Source organism: Enhydra lutris, unplaced genomic scaffold, assembly GCF_002288905.1.
Source record: "Enhydra lutris kenyoni isolate GAN:26980312 unplaced genomic scaffold, ASM228890v2 scaffoldscaffold12, whole genome shotgun sequence".
Lineage (NCBI taxonomy): Eukaryota > Metazoa > Chordata > Mammalia > Carnivora > Mustelidae > Enhydra > Enhydra lutris.
This window is the reverse complement of record NW_019154096.1, coordinates 50,261,863-50,277,768: the sequence shown is the minus strand read 5'-3', so window position 1 is coordinate 50,277,768 and position 15,906 is coordinate 50,261,863. Positions and strand designations below refer to the sequence as shown.

At 41.6% G+C, this 15,906-nt stretch overlaps 1 protein-coding gene across 1 annotated transcript in view; it reads right to left on the bottom strand.

Annotated features, from left to right (window-relative positions):
- LOC111145259 (phosphatidylinositol 4-kinase type 2 alpha) overlaps positions 1-15,906 on the bottom strand; it is a 30,470-nt gene that overhangs the window by 10,151 nt on the left and 4,413 nt on the right. The window contains exons 2-5 of the mRNA XM_022500057.1: positions 12,370-12,570; positions 7,190-7,321; positions 6,703-6,856; positions 253-314 (exon numbers count right to left, since the gene is read on the bottom strand). Coding sequence (XP_022355765.1) covers positions 253-314; positions 6,703-6,856; positions 7,190-7,321; positions 12,370-12,570 — 549 coding nt within the window. The remainder of the gene's footprint in view (positions 1-252; positions 315-6,702; positions 6,857-7,189; positions 7,322-12,369; positions 12,571-15,906) is intronic.

Genomic DNA, 15,906 nt, shown 5'->3' with positions numbered 1-15,906 from the left:
AATGTGAATCTCCAAGAAAGGCATATGTAACATGTTCCAAACATATTTGAACCCTTCTTCATTCGGTATATATGAACATCATTCAATAAGATACCACTTAAAAAACAGATGGAGGGAAAACTCTATCAAATATTAACCAATCAATTTTAAATACATGTGCTATCTTGATTCTTCTGAATCTATGTGACTTAATCTCTGATTGTTATGTGTTTCTGTATTATGCATACACACTACCATAGCTCAGCCTCTTACCCGAGAGCTAGAACTATCCATTGGACAGTCATACTTAATCAGCCAGTTGTCATTGCCTCGATCTGTGAACAAAAACATGAAGTTAGAAAAAAGTGGGGTGACTTTCACGTTCAGTCATGATGGACTACATATTTTCGGCACTTGGTCCAATCACTCCACTGAGAAAACTATAAAAAACTGATAAAGTTTTTTTTAAAGATTTTACTTATTTATTTGACAGAGAGAGACACAGTAAGAGAAGGAACACAAGCAGAGGGAGTGGAAGAGGGAGAAGCAGGCTTCCCGCCGAATAGGGAGCCCAATGTGGGGCTCAGATCCCAGGACCCCGGGATCATGACCTGAGCCAAAGGCAGCTTAATGACTGAGCCACCCAGGTGCCCTAAAATATTTTTAAATCTCTTGAAGGTATTGGAGACTTTAACAAGACCATTAAGAGTTAAAGTGTTGAGACCTGGGAGAGAAAGGCAATTCAGACAGGAAGTCCATTATTTGTGGCTTCTTTTCTCCTAGAGCACCTGCTGATAAAGAGGATGAGAGGTGCAGCAGTGTTCTAACAGCCTTGTGGAGCTGGGAAGACAAAATCCTAGTTCAGTGACTGATAAGGGGAGGAGACTATGGTAAATAACCCATGCTTTGGGTTGAAACCTGACCCACTACACCTTGGAACTAAGCAGAGTTTCCCTTCAATACCTGGAATTAAAGTGACTCTGGATTGCTGGTACCCCTAGCTGCTTGCCACATGCAAACAACTTCTACACAGGACTTATATCAGCATCCTAGGCTTCCAAATAATTCTACCATTTTTGATATATAACATCTGACAATCAAAAATAACCAGGTATATAAAGAGATATAGTGACACGACTAAAATAAGAAGACAGAAAAATTTTAAAAACCTACAGGGAGGGGCGCCTGGGTGGCTCAGTGGGTTAAAGCCTCTGCCTTCGGCTCAGGTCATGATCCCAGGATCCTGGGATCGAGCCCCACATCAGGCTCTCTGCTCAGCGGGGAGTCTGCTTCCTCCTCTCTCTCTGCCTGCCTCTCTGTCTACTTGTGATCTCTATCTGTCAAATAAATAAATAGAATCTTAAAAAAAAAAAAAAAAACCTACAGGGATTCCAAACAATGAAGATCTAGACTCTAAAATATTCAAGATAAAATCCTTGATATGTTTAAGAAGATAAAAAGCAAGATTAAGAATAGTAGCAGAGGGCACCTGGGTGGCTCAGTGGGTTGGGCCTCTGCCTTTGGCTCGGGTCATGGTCTTGGGGTCCTGGGATCGGGCCCTGCGGTGGGCTCTCTGCTCGGCAGGGAGCCTGCCTCCCCCTCCCCCTCTGCCTGCCTTTCTGCCTACTTGTGATGTCTCTCTCTCTGTCAAATAAATTAAAAAAAAAAAAAAAGAATAGCAGCAGAAAACAAGAATCCATAAAAAAGAATCAAACAGAAATTCAACAACTGAAAAATTTAGTTACGAAGTTGAGAAATCTGACAGATGAGCTTAACAGTAGATTTTGCCAAAGACAGAAGTAATAATCTGAAAGGTCACAAAAAAAGAGCAGAACAAAGCACCCAGGAAAAAAAGTGTTTCTAACAACATGTGATTGGATTCTCTTCTGAGAATGGAGAAAAATATGGGCAGAAGTAATCATTTAAAGAGTGAACAGGGGCGCCTGGCTGGCTCAGTCAGAAGGGCAGGCGACTCTTGATCTTGGGGTCATGAGCTCGAGCACCATGCTGGGTATAGAGGTGCATGATAAGTGTTTTAAACTTTTAAAAATAAATAAATAAATAAAAGAGAGAATAGCTGAGAATCTTCCAAAAGTGACAAAGGGTATCAAACTACTGATTCAAGGGAAATTGTGAATCCCTAACAGGATAAATACAAAGCAAACTACACCAAGCATATTGCAGTAAAAATTCTGAAAATCAACTACAGGGAAAATCTCAAAGGAGCTGGAGAAAAAGAGATTACCTTCAAAGAAACTACAATAATACAGGAACAACTGACTTCACAGAAATCATGGGAACAAGAAGACAACGGAATGGATTTATTTAACTAAACTGCCAGTTCCAAATTCTACACCCAGCATACATAGCCTTCAAAAATGAAGGTGAAATAAAGACATTTTCAGACAAACAAAACTAAAATTCATCATCAGCAGACTAGTATTAAACTTTAAGTCAGGGTTGGGGCGCCTGGGTGGCTCAGTGGGTTAAGCCTCTGCCTTTGGCTCAGGTCATGGTCCCAGGGTCCTGGGATCGAGCCCCGCATCAGGCTTTCTGCTCAGTGGGGAGCCTGCTTCCCCCTCTCTCTGCCTGCCTCTCTGCCTACTTGTGCTCTCTGTCAAATAAGTAAATAAAATCTTAAAAAAAAAAAAAAAAAAAAAACTTTAAGTCAGGGCACTTGGGTGGCTCAGTTAATTAAATATCTGACTTTGACTCAGGTCATGATCCCAGGATCTTTGGATCTGGCCCTGCCTCAGGCTCCCCACTCAGTAGGAAGTCTGCTTTTCCCTCTCCCTCTTCCCCTGCTTGTGCTCTCTTTCTCTCTCTCAAGTAAATAAATAAAATCTTAATAAAATATGTATATATGTTCTCTAAGTCAAAGGAAAATTATCCCCAACAGAAGCTTGGACATAAAAATTTAAAGAGCAATAAAATGGGTAAATATATTAGTAAATCTAGATAAATATTAGCTTTGTTGTGGTATGACAGTTTTTTTTTTTTTAAGTTATCTTGTAGAGACACACACTGAAATAATTATGAATAAAATTAGATCTGGGGGCGCCTGGGTGGCTCAGTGGGTTGAAGCCTCTGCCTTCGGCTCAAGATCATGATCCCAGGGTCCTGGGATCAAGCTCCACATCGGGCTCTCTGCTCAGTGGGGAGCCTGCTTCCTCCTCTCTCTCTGCCTGCTTCTCTGCCTGCTTGTGATCTCTGTCAAATAAATAAATAAAATCTTTAAAATAAGAACTGTAATTTGCTTTAAAATAATGAAAGAAGAGGGTGCCTGGGTGGCACACGTTGCTAAGCATCTGCTTTCAGCTCAGGTCATGACCCCAGGATCCTGGGATCGAGTCCCGCCTCAGGCTGCCTACTCAGGGGAGGCCTGCTTCTCCCTCTCTCATTCCCCTGCTTGTGTTCCCTCTCTTGCTGTCTCTCTGTCAAATAAATAAAAATATTTAAAAAGATAAATAATAATAATAAGATAAGTAAACAGAAATGTGAATGGGATAGGATTGGTCATGGACTGATAGCTGTTATGGCTGGAATGACCAGTGCCTACAGGTTTCATATATGCTCAAACGTCTCCCTAATTATTATTAATAACAGTAATAATAATGACAATATCACCTTATGGTTTTACAAAAAAGTGGTTTAACATATGTACAAACATACAGACACATATACATACATACATGCATATATAATTAAAATGTATGATGCTAATAGTACAAAAGCCTGGAGATGAAGCTAAGGGTTTCTACCAATTAGATTTTGGGAAATCAAAGATTCACATGGTAATCTTTAACCATCAAGAGAAAAGACAAAGCATTTAAACTCCTGAGCTAAAAAAGGGGAGAAATGAAATATTTACAAAATAATTTAAGATTTTTATTTATTTATTTAGAGAGCATGTGTGAGCAGGGGGAGGGGCAGAGGGAGAGGAAGAAAGAATCTCGAGCAGACTCTGTGCTGAGGACGGAGTCTGACATGGGGCTCATTCTCAAGACCTTGAGATCATGACCTGAGACGAAATCAAGAGCTAGACGCTTAACCAGATGAGCCACCCAGGTGCTCCTAATTACAAAATAATTTAAAAGAAAACAAGAAAGAAAAGAGATCATAGGAAGGAGGAGAGGGGGAAAAAAAGACAAGAACACAAAATAGAAAGAAATAATAGAAAGAAAATAATAGAAATAGAAAGGAAATAATAAGATCGTGGATGAAAATCCAAATATATCTGTATGTACATTATAGTTAAATAAACTAAATGCTCTAAAACTGAACTACAACAGTTGTCTCGCTGGATGAATAGAACCGATAACCATTTAGCTATTTAGTTTAATAAAAAAAAAAAAGACTGATATTGCTAAAATCAGAAATGAAAGTAGGTCATTATTACCAATTATATCAAAATTTTAAAAAAAGGATTATAAGCGGGGCGCCTGGGTGGCTCAGTGGATTAAGCCTCTGCCTTTGGCTCAGGTCATGATCCCAGGGTCCTGGGATAGAGCCCCGCATCTGGCTCTCTGCTCAGCAGGGAGCCTGCTTCCCTTCCTTTCTCTCTGCCTGCCTCTCTGCCTACTTGTGATCTCTGTCAAATAAATAAATAAAATCTTAAAAAAAAAAAAGGATTATAAGAAAGTACTATAGGCAACTGTATGGCAAAAAACTGGATAACCTAGATGAAATGGCCAAATTCCTAGAAACACAAAATCTAAAGACTACACCATGCAGGGGTGCCTGGGTGGCTCAGTCTGCTGGATGTCCAACTCTTGGTTTCAGCTCAGGTTGTAATTTTGGGGTTATAAGAGGGAGCCTGTGTTGGGCTCTGTGCTGGGCACGGAGCCTGCTTAGGATTCTCTCTCCCTCTTCCCCTCCTCCCCAACTTGTATGCACATGAGCACGCCCCTCTTGCTCTTAAAAAAAAAAAAAAAAAAAAAAAAAACAAGGGGTGCCTGGGTAGCTCAGTGGGTTAAAGCCTCTGCCTTCAGGTCAGGTCATGATCCCGGGGTCCTGGGATGAAGCCTCACATCGGGCTCTCCTCTCAGCGGGGAGCCTACTTCCCTTCCTCTCTCTTCCTGCCTCTCTGCCTACTTGTGATCTCTCTCTGTCCAATAAATAAATAAAATCTTTAAAACAAACAAACAAAACTAAACTCTTACAATAAAACTTAAAACTATAGAAATCAAAATAGTGTGGTACTGGCATAAAGACAGACATAGACAAATGAAATACCATACAGACATAAACCTTTGCATATATGATCAAATGGTTTTCGACAAGGGTGAAAAGAACCTTCAACAATGAAAAGATAGTCTTTTCAACAGATGGTGCTGGGAAAACTGAATATCCACATACAGAAAATGAAGCTGGGCCCTTACCTCACACCATATGCAAAAATTGACTCAAATGGATCCATGACCTAACTCTAAGACCAAAAATTACAAAACTCTTAAGACAAAAACACAGGACAAAAGCTTCATGGCATTCGATTTGGCAATAATTTCTTACATATGACACCAAAGGCACAGATGATAAATTAAAAAAATAGACAAACTGGACTTCATGAAAATTTAAAATTGCATCAAAAGATACTATAAACAAAATAAAAAGGCACCCAACAATATGGGAGGAAATATTTGCAAATCACATATTTGATAAGGAATTAATATCCAGAGTATATAAAAAACTCCTATAACTCAACAATAAAACAACCTGATTCAAAGATCGGAAAGAAGTTGAACAGACATTTCTCCAAAGATATGCAAATGGCCAAAAAGTACATGAAGGGATGTTCACAACATCACTAGCCATTAGGGAAATGCAAAATTACAATGAGAGACCACAGTATACCTATCAGGTTGGCTATGAATGAAAAACAAAACAAAACCCAAAAAACAACAAGTGGTGATGAAAAGGTAGAGAAACTGGAACCTCTATGCGCCACCGGTGGCAATGTAAAACGGTGCAGCCATTGTGGAAAGCAGGATGGCAGTTCCTCCAAAAATTAAACATAGGTCAACCATATTTCACTTTAAAAAAATTAAATAGAACTACCATTTTCTCCAGCAATTCCACTTCTGGGTATATACTTAAAAGACATGAATAAAAGACATGAAAGTAGTGTCTCAAAGATATCTGTACACCCATATTAAGCAGCATTAGTCACAAAAGCTAAAACTGGAAGCAACCCAACTGTCCACTGATGGATGGATAAGCAAAATACAGTATATACATACAATGTACATCCAGCCTTAAAAAGGAAAGAATTCTGATATATGCTGCAATATGAATGAAGCTTAGGGTCATATGCTAAGTAAAATAAGCCAGTCACAAAGTGACAAATACCAAATGAGTGCATGGATATGAGGTACTTAAAGATAAAACTGTCCTGGGATAGTCTTGCTACTATGAGTGACTAGGGATCAAGAACAAAGTACTCTTGATGTCGCTTGGGGAGAGCCAATGTGTCTTCCGTCTGAGACGGGGAAAGAGGCTAAGATAAAACATCAGTAACTGCTGGCTCCGGGACTCACCACCTCTGGTAACCACAAACAATGTGCCTGAACAAAGCTTGTCTTGGAAAAGTATTATCGAGGCCCTTCTGACTCAGGAAAGCTTCGTCCCAAGAAGGCACTCCGGTGTGGAGCTCGGCAAGCCCCCAGGCCTCCGCGCGCCTCCTGGTGGTCCGGCACGGGCCCCGGGCCGCCCAGCGCTGCTCACCAGTGTTGCGGATGATATAGTCCAGCACCACCAGCCTCTCGAACTGCAGTAGCAGCTGCCGGTTAGTGTTCTCCGGGAGGGGCTCTGCTTCGAAACGCCGGAGCCAGTAGTCCGCATCTTTGTAGCCTTCAACAAAGAGCTGGAATGAACCAACCTGCAGCCAAAGAGGAGGAATAAAGGTATCTCCCCACTGTTCAAGTCCAGAGAGCCCACGAGTAAGCCGTGGTGGCCCATAATGCCCTGTGGCGTTTATATCAGAAAAAGGTCATGGGATTCCCCATACAGATTCAAGAAGCCCACCTAAATGGGCCAGAGGAGTAAAGTGGGAAAGTGAGGGGCTCTGTTCTCTGGAGAATTATTCCCCAAACCTTAGGCCCTCAGACATATTCATGTCTACAGGCAAGTCTCTAGGTGCCTTGTTTCGCCACTGGGGTAGTCACACCACACACATCATCACCTTGCCTAAGCCACACAGGTGCTGGTATACCTTTGGTGGCAGCCCGATGCGATTGAACCGCTGCCCGACTTTTGGCACTTTCTCTAGCGCAAGCCGCTTGCCCCTGGACTTCACTCGGTCAATGGCACTATAGTTGAAGGTATCGCTGGCCAGGTACACTACCTAGAGTGGAAAGAGAACAGATACCTAGGTTACAGTTGAGTATGAGGAACCATACCACGACCGCACGGACTAGCTGGACACTCACCAACACTGATCCTCTTCCAGTGGATGCATAAGGAATGCACTCCTTGGCCTTCCTAATATGAATAGTTCAGGCCAATGCAATGTTGACAAAGCGATGCATGTCTATCAGTTCCGGGGCTGGCCCCTAAAATCTCCCATTATCCTTAGTTTACATTCCCCAGTCTGTGTAGCTGGAAATGAAGGGCTCTGAGATGGCAAAACCACATCATGGAAAGATCTTACATTTCTTGTCACTACATAGAGGGAGTGACAAGGGATCAGGGAGAGCTACCTGACTGGCACGAATCTAGGATGTGAGCAAAATCCATTAAACCACCGAGATTCAGGAGTTGTTACAGCAGCTAGCATGAGTTCCCCTGACTAATAAAGCCATCTCCTAGGTTGGGAGAAGAGGGCCCAATGCCTATTTTCTCTCCAGGTAAAAACAAATTGCAATGTACTCTATACCTTTTTATTTCTTTTGAATTCTGCACTATGTGCAATTTGTTCACATTTTTAAAAATATTTATTTATTTGACAGAGAGAGAGAGACAGCAAGAGCAGGAACACAAGCAGGGGTAGTAGAAGATGGTGAAGCAGGCTTCCCGCTGAGCAGGCAGCCTGATGTGGGTCTTGATCGCCAGACCCTGGGATCATGACCCGAGCCGAAGACAGACACTTAATGACCAAGCCACCCAGGTGGCCCAATTTATTCACATTTTAAAAATAAACATTAAACATTAAAAGATAAACATTAAAATGGGTTTTAATCTTTACTGAATTGCCATATATATATATATATATATATATATATATTTACTGAATATGCTATATATATACTGAATTGCTATATATATAAAATATATATTGTCTGCATAGATTATATATGTATATAGCAATATATATCAATATTATACATATTATATTATATATTGTATACATTATATATAATATATATTGTCTGCATAGATTATATATATGTATATAGCAATATACATATAGATTACATATATATATAATATCTGTGCAGACTATATCTGGAATATTACATAAGAAACTTGTACTGGAAGCTGCCTCTGAGGAAGGAAATGGAGTGGCTGGAAGGCAGAGGTGGGAGAGAGGCTGAATTGCTCTTCTCCGTTTACCCTATTGTGCCTTCTTTTTTTTTTTTTTTTTTTTTTCTATTGTGCCTTCTGATCTCCACACCAGATGCATGCATTGCCTACTCAAAAAAACATTTTTTTTAAGGATTTATTTTTTTGAGAGAGAGAGTAAGCATGAGCAGGTTAGAGGGGCAGAGGGAGAAGCAGAAGAAGTGGAAACAGGCTCCCAGCTCCCTGCCCAGGACCCCAGGATCACGACCTGAGCCAAAGGCAGATGGCTTTTGGGTGGCTCAGTCGTTAAGCATCTGCCTTCGGCTCAGGTCATGATCCCAGGGTCCTGGGATCGAGTCCCGGTTTGGGCTCCCTGCTTGGAGGGAAGCCTGCTTCTCCCTCTCCCACTCTCCCTGCTTGTGTTCTCTCTTGCGCTGTGTCTCTCTCTGTCAAATAAATAAAATCTTTTAAAAAAAATTATTACACTTGATTGTCAAATTGTAGTGATATCACTGTAATCCGTAGATATATCCATTATCACCCTTATCACACCGTCTTGTGATTATCCGTTTGTACATCTAACCTCTCTCTCTCTCTTTTTAAGATTTTATCCATTTATTTGACAGATAGAGATCACAAGTAGGCAGAAAGAGAGGAGGAAGGAAGCAGGCTCCCCGCTGAGCAGAGAGCCTGATGCGGGGCTCGATCCCAGGCCCCTGGGAACACAACCCAAGCTGAAGGCAGAGGCTTTAACCCACTGAGCCACCCAAGCACCCCTGTAACCTCTCTCTTAAGACTAAAGAGATCTGGGGAAAAAGAGAACATCTTACTTTATGCATATTACCAGCCTCAATATCTAACATAGTGCCTGGCACATGCTCATTAAATATTTATTAAGTGAATGCATGAATGAGTTACAAGCTTCTCTCAGAGACAGCAACAAGTGAGCACATAAATAACTAAAATCAGATTTAAAAGAAAATTCTTTTTTAAGCCTTGCAAAGTTCATTACAAATAACTAATTATTGTGCCTATAACTCAGAAAGAGGGACAGAATCATTCCCTCCCTCCTCTCCGTTCATCTGTCCATCCAAAGTTAATGCAAGTGTCTACAATGGATGTGCTAGGTATAGTAGGATGGCACTCTGTGCCCAGGAAACACATGCACAGGAATTAAGGAGAAAAAAGGCTTTCCTAAGAATATCTTGCCAGTTTCCATAGTGAAAACCCTCACTCTCTCAAGCAATAAACCACCCATTCCCCCCCACCCAGATTTATTTTCAATCACTCTCTGTAACAACCCGCTTTTTTCTCTATGACTAATGAAACTAACATACCCCGAAACCTCACAGGAACAGAGAGCAGAAACAAGCTATCGAGTGAGACCTGGAGCCTTACTATTTGAAGCTCCATCATAACATGAGCCCTGTTCCCAGTGACAGCTGCTCTCATCAACTGGACAGACTCCTGTCACAAAGGTGGGGAGGTTGGGAGGGGAGAGAGTTCTCTCACTATTCTCTAGCAGCTATAGGTTAAACTTGCAAGGTTCTGTCTCAGCTCAGTCTCATGGAAGATGAATATTTTGTTGTTGCTTTGATGCAAAAGATCCTCAAGCCACATTAAGATTCTCTAACAGGGAAAGAGGAAGAGCAGAGATGGGGAAGAACAGGATCCTGGCAGGTGACATTCTGTTATGATAAGAATGGTCATAAAAGTACCACAGGCTAAGACATGGAGCATTTGCATTGTGCAAAGGCACCAGGCAACGTGTTTTACATGGATTATCCTGTGTAATCTTAATAGCCACCCCATAAAGTAGGAACTATTTATAACCCTATTTTTATAGTGAGGAACCGAGCAGGCAAAGCGTGTGAGGCTGTCTTAAGTGATTTGCCAAGGGTCACTCAATAAAGAGCTGCAGAGCCAGAATTTGGACTCCAGCCCTCATTCCTAGGCACTCTACTCCAGAAGCACAGGCAGGACGGCACAAGGCCCTGTGCGGACTGCTACTTACCTAGTAAAGAAAGGCAATTACAGCAATGAGCACAAGTATTTAAAAGAATGTTTAGAGTCTAGGAAGGGCCTAGTAGGAGGAATTCAGGTTAGGCAGGAGATCTTTGGAGCATTAATTATCATGCAAGACATTCAAGTATGCTATTTAACTCTGTGTACAGACAGAACGAAAGCATAAAGGGAAGAATGAGCTTTGTATAAGGCCAGATGACAGTGGGAGCTATAAGCAAACACTCTCCCAATAGATTTGAGTTGGAGGATCTCTAGGATTGTCCCTCATGGTTTGATATTCACTCAGTCATTCAGCTGGCACTTCCGGAATAGTTACTATAAAAACAGTACTCTGCTTGGGGCGCCTGGGTGGGTCAGTCGGTTTAGTGTCCGACTCTTGATTTTGGCTCAGGTCATGATCTCAGGATTGTGGGATTGCACTGAGCATGGAACCTGCCTGAGATTCTCTCTCTCCCTCTGCTTCCCAAACCCACCCCACCCTCCGTCTCACATGCATACTCTTTCTCTCAAAACAAACAAACAAACAAAAAACCACAGTACTTTGCTAGGTGCTGAGAATAAAAAGAAATTTCAAGAAATGATCCCTGACCTTTACGAACTTACAAACCAGCTGGCTTATTGTTTGGAGTTTGGCAATAAAAGAGCAGACAGTTAAACAACCAAAACAATCACAATTTCTTCTAAAATACCCTGGGAAAACAGAAAAAAGAGGTTTGAAGGGAAGATCCTGTCTGCTGACCCATCTCTTTGGCCAGAGTCTACTATCTAAACCTGCAAAGAAAACCTCAAGCAGGGGTCTTTAGTCTATTGGCATGGTCTCTACAAGGCCAAGGAATGGACTCCAACAGGTCCATGAACCATCCCCGTGAAACTACATGCAAAACAACAATTACAAATATATGAATTTTTTCTGGGAGTGAGATCTCCAGCCTTCATCAAATTCTCAGAGGATTAAAGCCCATAGCTACAAAGATGCCCCTGCAGCCTTAGGGAGGCAGATAGAGCTTCACTTTAAGTTTTTACTAAACCTTAGGTAGCCACACATACTAAATGGGTGATGATGTGTCCTTGAATGTTCATATGCTGACCAGCAGGCATTCCTTCCCCTCACAACCCTTGGAAAGTTCCGCTGACACCCTGTAGTATAGGGGCTCGTCACCTGGCATCAGTAAACTTCCTGAAAATGTATGCAATCAATTCTGTTATTTCAGCATACTGGGGGCGGTGGTAGGGATTGGAACCTAAGCTAAGTCTATCATACATATAAGGTGTGTGCAAATTCATTCTAAGTGTGGATTTACCTGGATCTGGGACCCCAATTTTGTTATGTTCAGGTAAGTACCAGTCTCCCATAGCATAAAGATTGATGAGAATTCCAGGTCAGTTCTCTGTACATGTCCAAACCAGACCTTTACTTTAACCCTCAGCCCACCCTAGAATCCTTCCTGCCAGACTTTACTTTAGTGACTAGCTAACATCAGTTAGTCCATTTTAGAACATATCTAAATCAAGGAATAGCTTGGAAATCTAAGACAATGAGCTACAAAAGTAGCCAGATTTCTAACCAGCTTGCAGTTTACCTGGGACCAAAAGACTTGGAAAACCCATAAATGTGCACCAGAGGGTCAGTGAATTTCCTGAAATTGTATGCAAAACTTTTACGTGTATCCTTCTCAGGATAGCTTCCATCAGATGATCAAATCATGAGCCTAAACCTACCACCTTCCCTCCAAAAAGGCTGAGAGCTCTAGATTCAGGGCATACATAGTCCTCCTTGGACCTAATAGCTTGGTTAACATATAGCAGGACTTAGGCCCAGGAAAACTCTGGATAGGGACCAAGGCTCCCTGGAGACAGGTCACTGACCTTTGTACGGGGTACAATGTTGAGTTCCAGTTTTTGGTCCACCAGACTGGCCCCTGCCTCTGAGAGATAGCCCTGGTTGAGGACAAGGCAGTCACGGCCAAAGCAGCAGGGACAGCATAGCTTCTGCAGCCATTTGGTCCACTTAGGATTAAGGTGCCCATATGGCTCTTCATTCTTGGGTTTGAAGACGGCAATGATCTTCTACAGAGAGAAAAGAAAAATAGGATGTTAAAGGCAAATTAATTAAAGTGGGTCACAGACCAGGTCAGCAGGACTCTAGAAAGAAACGAGAAGGCATAGGAAGACAATCCTTAAAGACAGACACTGGCTTCTCCCCAGCTTGTAAGGGGAAGACACGGCTCATGTGTGCAGCTAACAGTCCCACTGCCAGAAAGGGCTGTAGTCACAGAAGATGCCACGCCTAGTATACATGGTAAAACAGACTTTAACACCATCAAACCCCAACTTCCAAGGTGAAGTCATACAAACTTGTTCTGCATCAATTAGGTAAAGGCTCAAAAAAGTATCAACTGAAAGGAAATTAGTAAGGTATTATGGAATGAGGTTAACTCCATCAGTGCTTGATTTCCTCTATCAGCCTTACTATCCCACTCCCTGGGTGTTAACAAAATCTTAAAATAAAAAGTTTAGGAATGACAAACTAAGAAAGCAATGGAAGGGAAAACTCACAGCAGGAAAAAGAATCTGCCACCTGATTAGAATCGGGTTCTTTTAAGTAGCTCTGATAGGCAAGAAATTAGGACATGAGAGGCCACAAAGACTAAAACCCATCTTCTCTTGCGGGTGAGAACTTAACCCTCAGAGGTCCTTAGAAATCCGGGATGCTGCTGCAACCCTGAAACAATGGGCCTCCCTTCTGGAATCTTCTTCCCCAGGCCAGGCAGCCCTCCATGGTTATTTCACATCTGTCTCATTCCCTCTAGTCCCCAAACTGGTACTTTCAAAGGAAGAAAAGCAAATATGCTATCCAAGTGATTCATCTTTGTATCATATGACTCTCCCTCTCTCTCACTCTACAGCCAACTCAAGCTAGTCTGGGTCATAAGACATTTTCCTGTGGGTGTCACTTCCTGACAGGCAGGTCACAGCAGAAAACATACGCCCATCTGCCTGCATTAAGTATGTGCTCATATTAGGAACTGGCTAGATGCATGTCTCCAAAAAGAACTGGTCCTTCTTGAGGCTAGTTCAAGAAGTCTTACAAGAATCTGAGCGGACAAGAAAAATACAGAACTCTCCTCCCTCCAAAGGAATCAATTTATTTTAAACACAACCTTACTGATTCACTGGGAAAAGTCAAGTGCATAAATTCATAACCTAGGTCTTCAGAATTACCTTTTTATCCAAAATGTCTAGCAAAAGGCCCAAGTTAGCAATCTTTCTGTCTCTGCCCCAGGAACCCTGCACTCCAAACCACACAGCAGCAGTAACAAGGGGTTCCTGTCACTCAGAGAAGGACCGATGAGTCCATGATAATGCTCTAGAACTAGACAATAAAACCACGGACAGCTTGAGGCCCATGTCACAACTCGAGTCAGTTCAACTGAGGTACAACGTGGAGTTCGGCAGGCCGGTTCCCAGCGGGAGGAAGACCAAGACAACCCTATTACCGAGGCTGAAAGACACTAGGACCGAGGCTTAAATACCCCCATTAAAGAAAGCAGAACCTGGAAGCCAAGATCACAGCCAAAGCCTCATTTACAGACTCACCTCTCAAACTTCGCCATTTCCCTCTGACAGGAGAATTGGAAAGCATCCTGAGGACTCTGAAAGCATTAGTGATCATCACTACCTCAATATCACACAGGGTTCATTAAATAATAACGTCTGGACTGGACAAATGGAGGGACAGTAGCGTGAGAAGGCTGGAGGAACAGAAAGATATTAGGCAGAAAGGGAGACAAGTGCCCTTTGGGACTAAGCATGGCCTTCAGTTCAATTCAGTTCTGCTAACGTACTCAGTACATCATTTGTGTAAGACAGTACGTGAGCACTGCAGGTTTGCTAGCTGATACAAGACACAGCCTCAGGCCTAATTTCCAAAGCTAATATGAACTTCACATTTTCAGCTGTGTTCCTGAATACTTAAGAATATTCTAGAACCAGTCGAATCAGAAAGGCACCCCACCATTATTTGGTTGAGAAAGAAAATGTCTACTGCCTGATTTTTCTCACTCTCCTCTCTCTTCTTTACTATACTTTCAATTCCTTTCTTACATTTAGTTTGGAGTAAGCTTCTGTTTGATGCCAATATTTTTCGAACAACTTTCCTTACCACCCACTGACTAACCCTCCTTTAATGAAGGGGCTGAGGTACAGGGAGCTTAAGCAGCAGCAGCAATGGAGCTGGGGATCCAAAGAGAACTGCACAGGAATCAAGAGGCCACTTACTCACTGGCAGGGGTCAGAACCCACAACCAAATTCTGGGACGGGAAAGACAAAGGGTTTCTCTATCTAGCAGCTCCAAGGAGGAGGGCATTATGCAAGGCTAAAATTTAAGATAGTTCAAGCACATCACTCATACAGGGAAATACCCAGGAATAACTTCTAATAAAAGTTTTTTCTTTTTAATTTGGTAAACGTGAAGCTGATGATTCTCTAACATTTTGGTCTGAAGATTCCTTTAAACTCTTAATTATTAAAGATCTACAAAACTTTTGTTTATGTGGGTAAAACCTACATCTGCCGTATTACAAATTAAAACTGAAATGTTAAGACTGTTAATTCACTTAATAAAAATAAACCTAATATATGTTAATACAGATGTTATGTTTTTATGAAAAATAACCATTTTTGGGGAGGGTATGTGCTATGGTGAGTGCTGTGAAGTGTGTAAACCTGGCGATTCACAGACCTGTACCCCTGGGGCTAATAATACATTATATGTTTATAAAAAAATAAAAAAATATATTAAAAAAAAGAAAAATAACCATTTTTCAAAAACAATTTTTAATGAAAAGGCAGGCACTGTTTTCTAATTTTGCAAATCTCTCCAGTGTCTGGCTTAATAAAAGGCAACTGTATTTTCACATCTTCCTTAATATTCAATCTGTTTCAATATCACATAACAAGTAGCCTCTGGAAATCGCTACTACGCACTCATAAGGAAGTGAGAATGAAAATGGCAGGCAGTCTTAAATGGTTAGAAAAATAACTTTGACTGTGCACCCCTAAAAGGACTCCTACAGGTCCTTCAGCCTCACTCTGAGAACTCCTATATTCTGTATTAGCAGTTGGATAGAAACAGCACTCCTATTTAGGCAAAGAAGCCTTACTTACATGTTAACTCTTAGAAAAGAGAGGGATGGGTTACTCCAAATATAGCAGACCCTGAAAGAAGATGGAATCCAAATAAAATCCAAATAAAACACAAGAGATTTAGCCTGTATTTATTTTCCTATCCACTGTCAGTAACCCAACCTGTCTCACCCGTAACAACTGGTGGTCTAGGACAGGTCCCTAAAATAGGCGGTAATGATGTTTAAAAACCTCAAGAACTACATCTAAATATGACA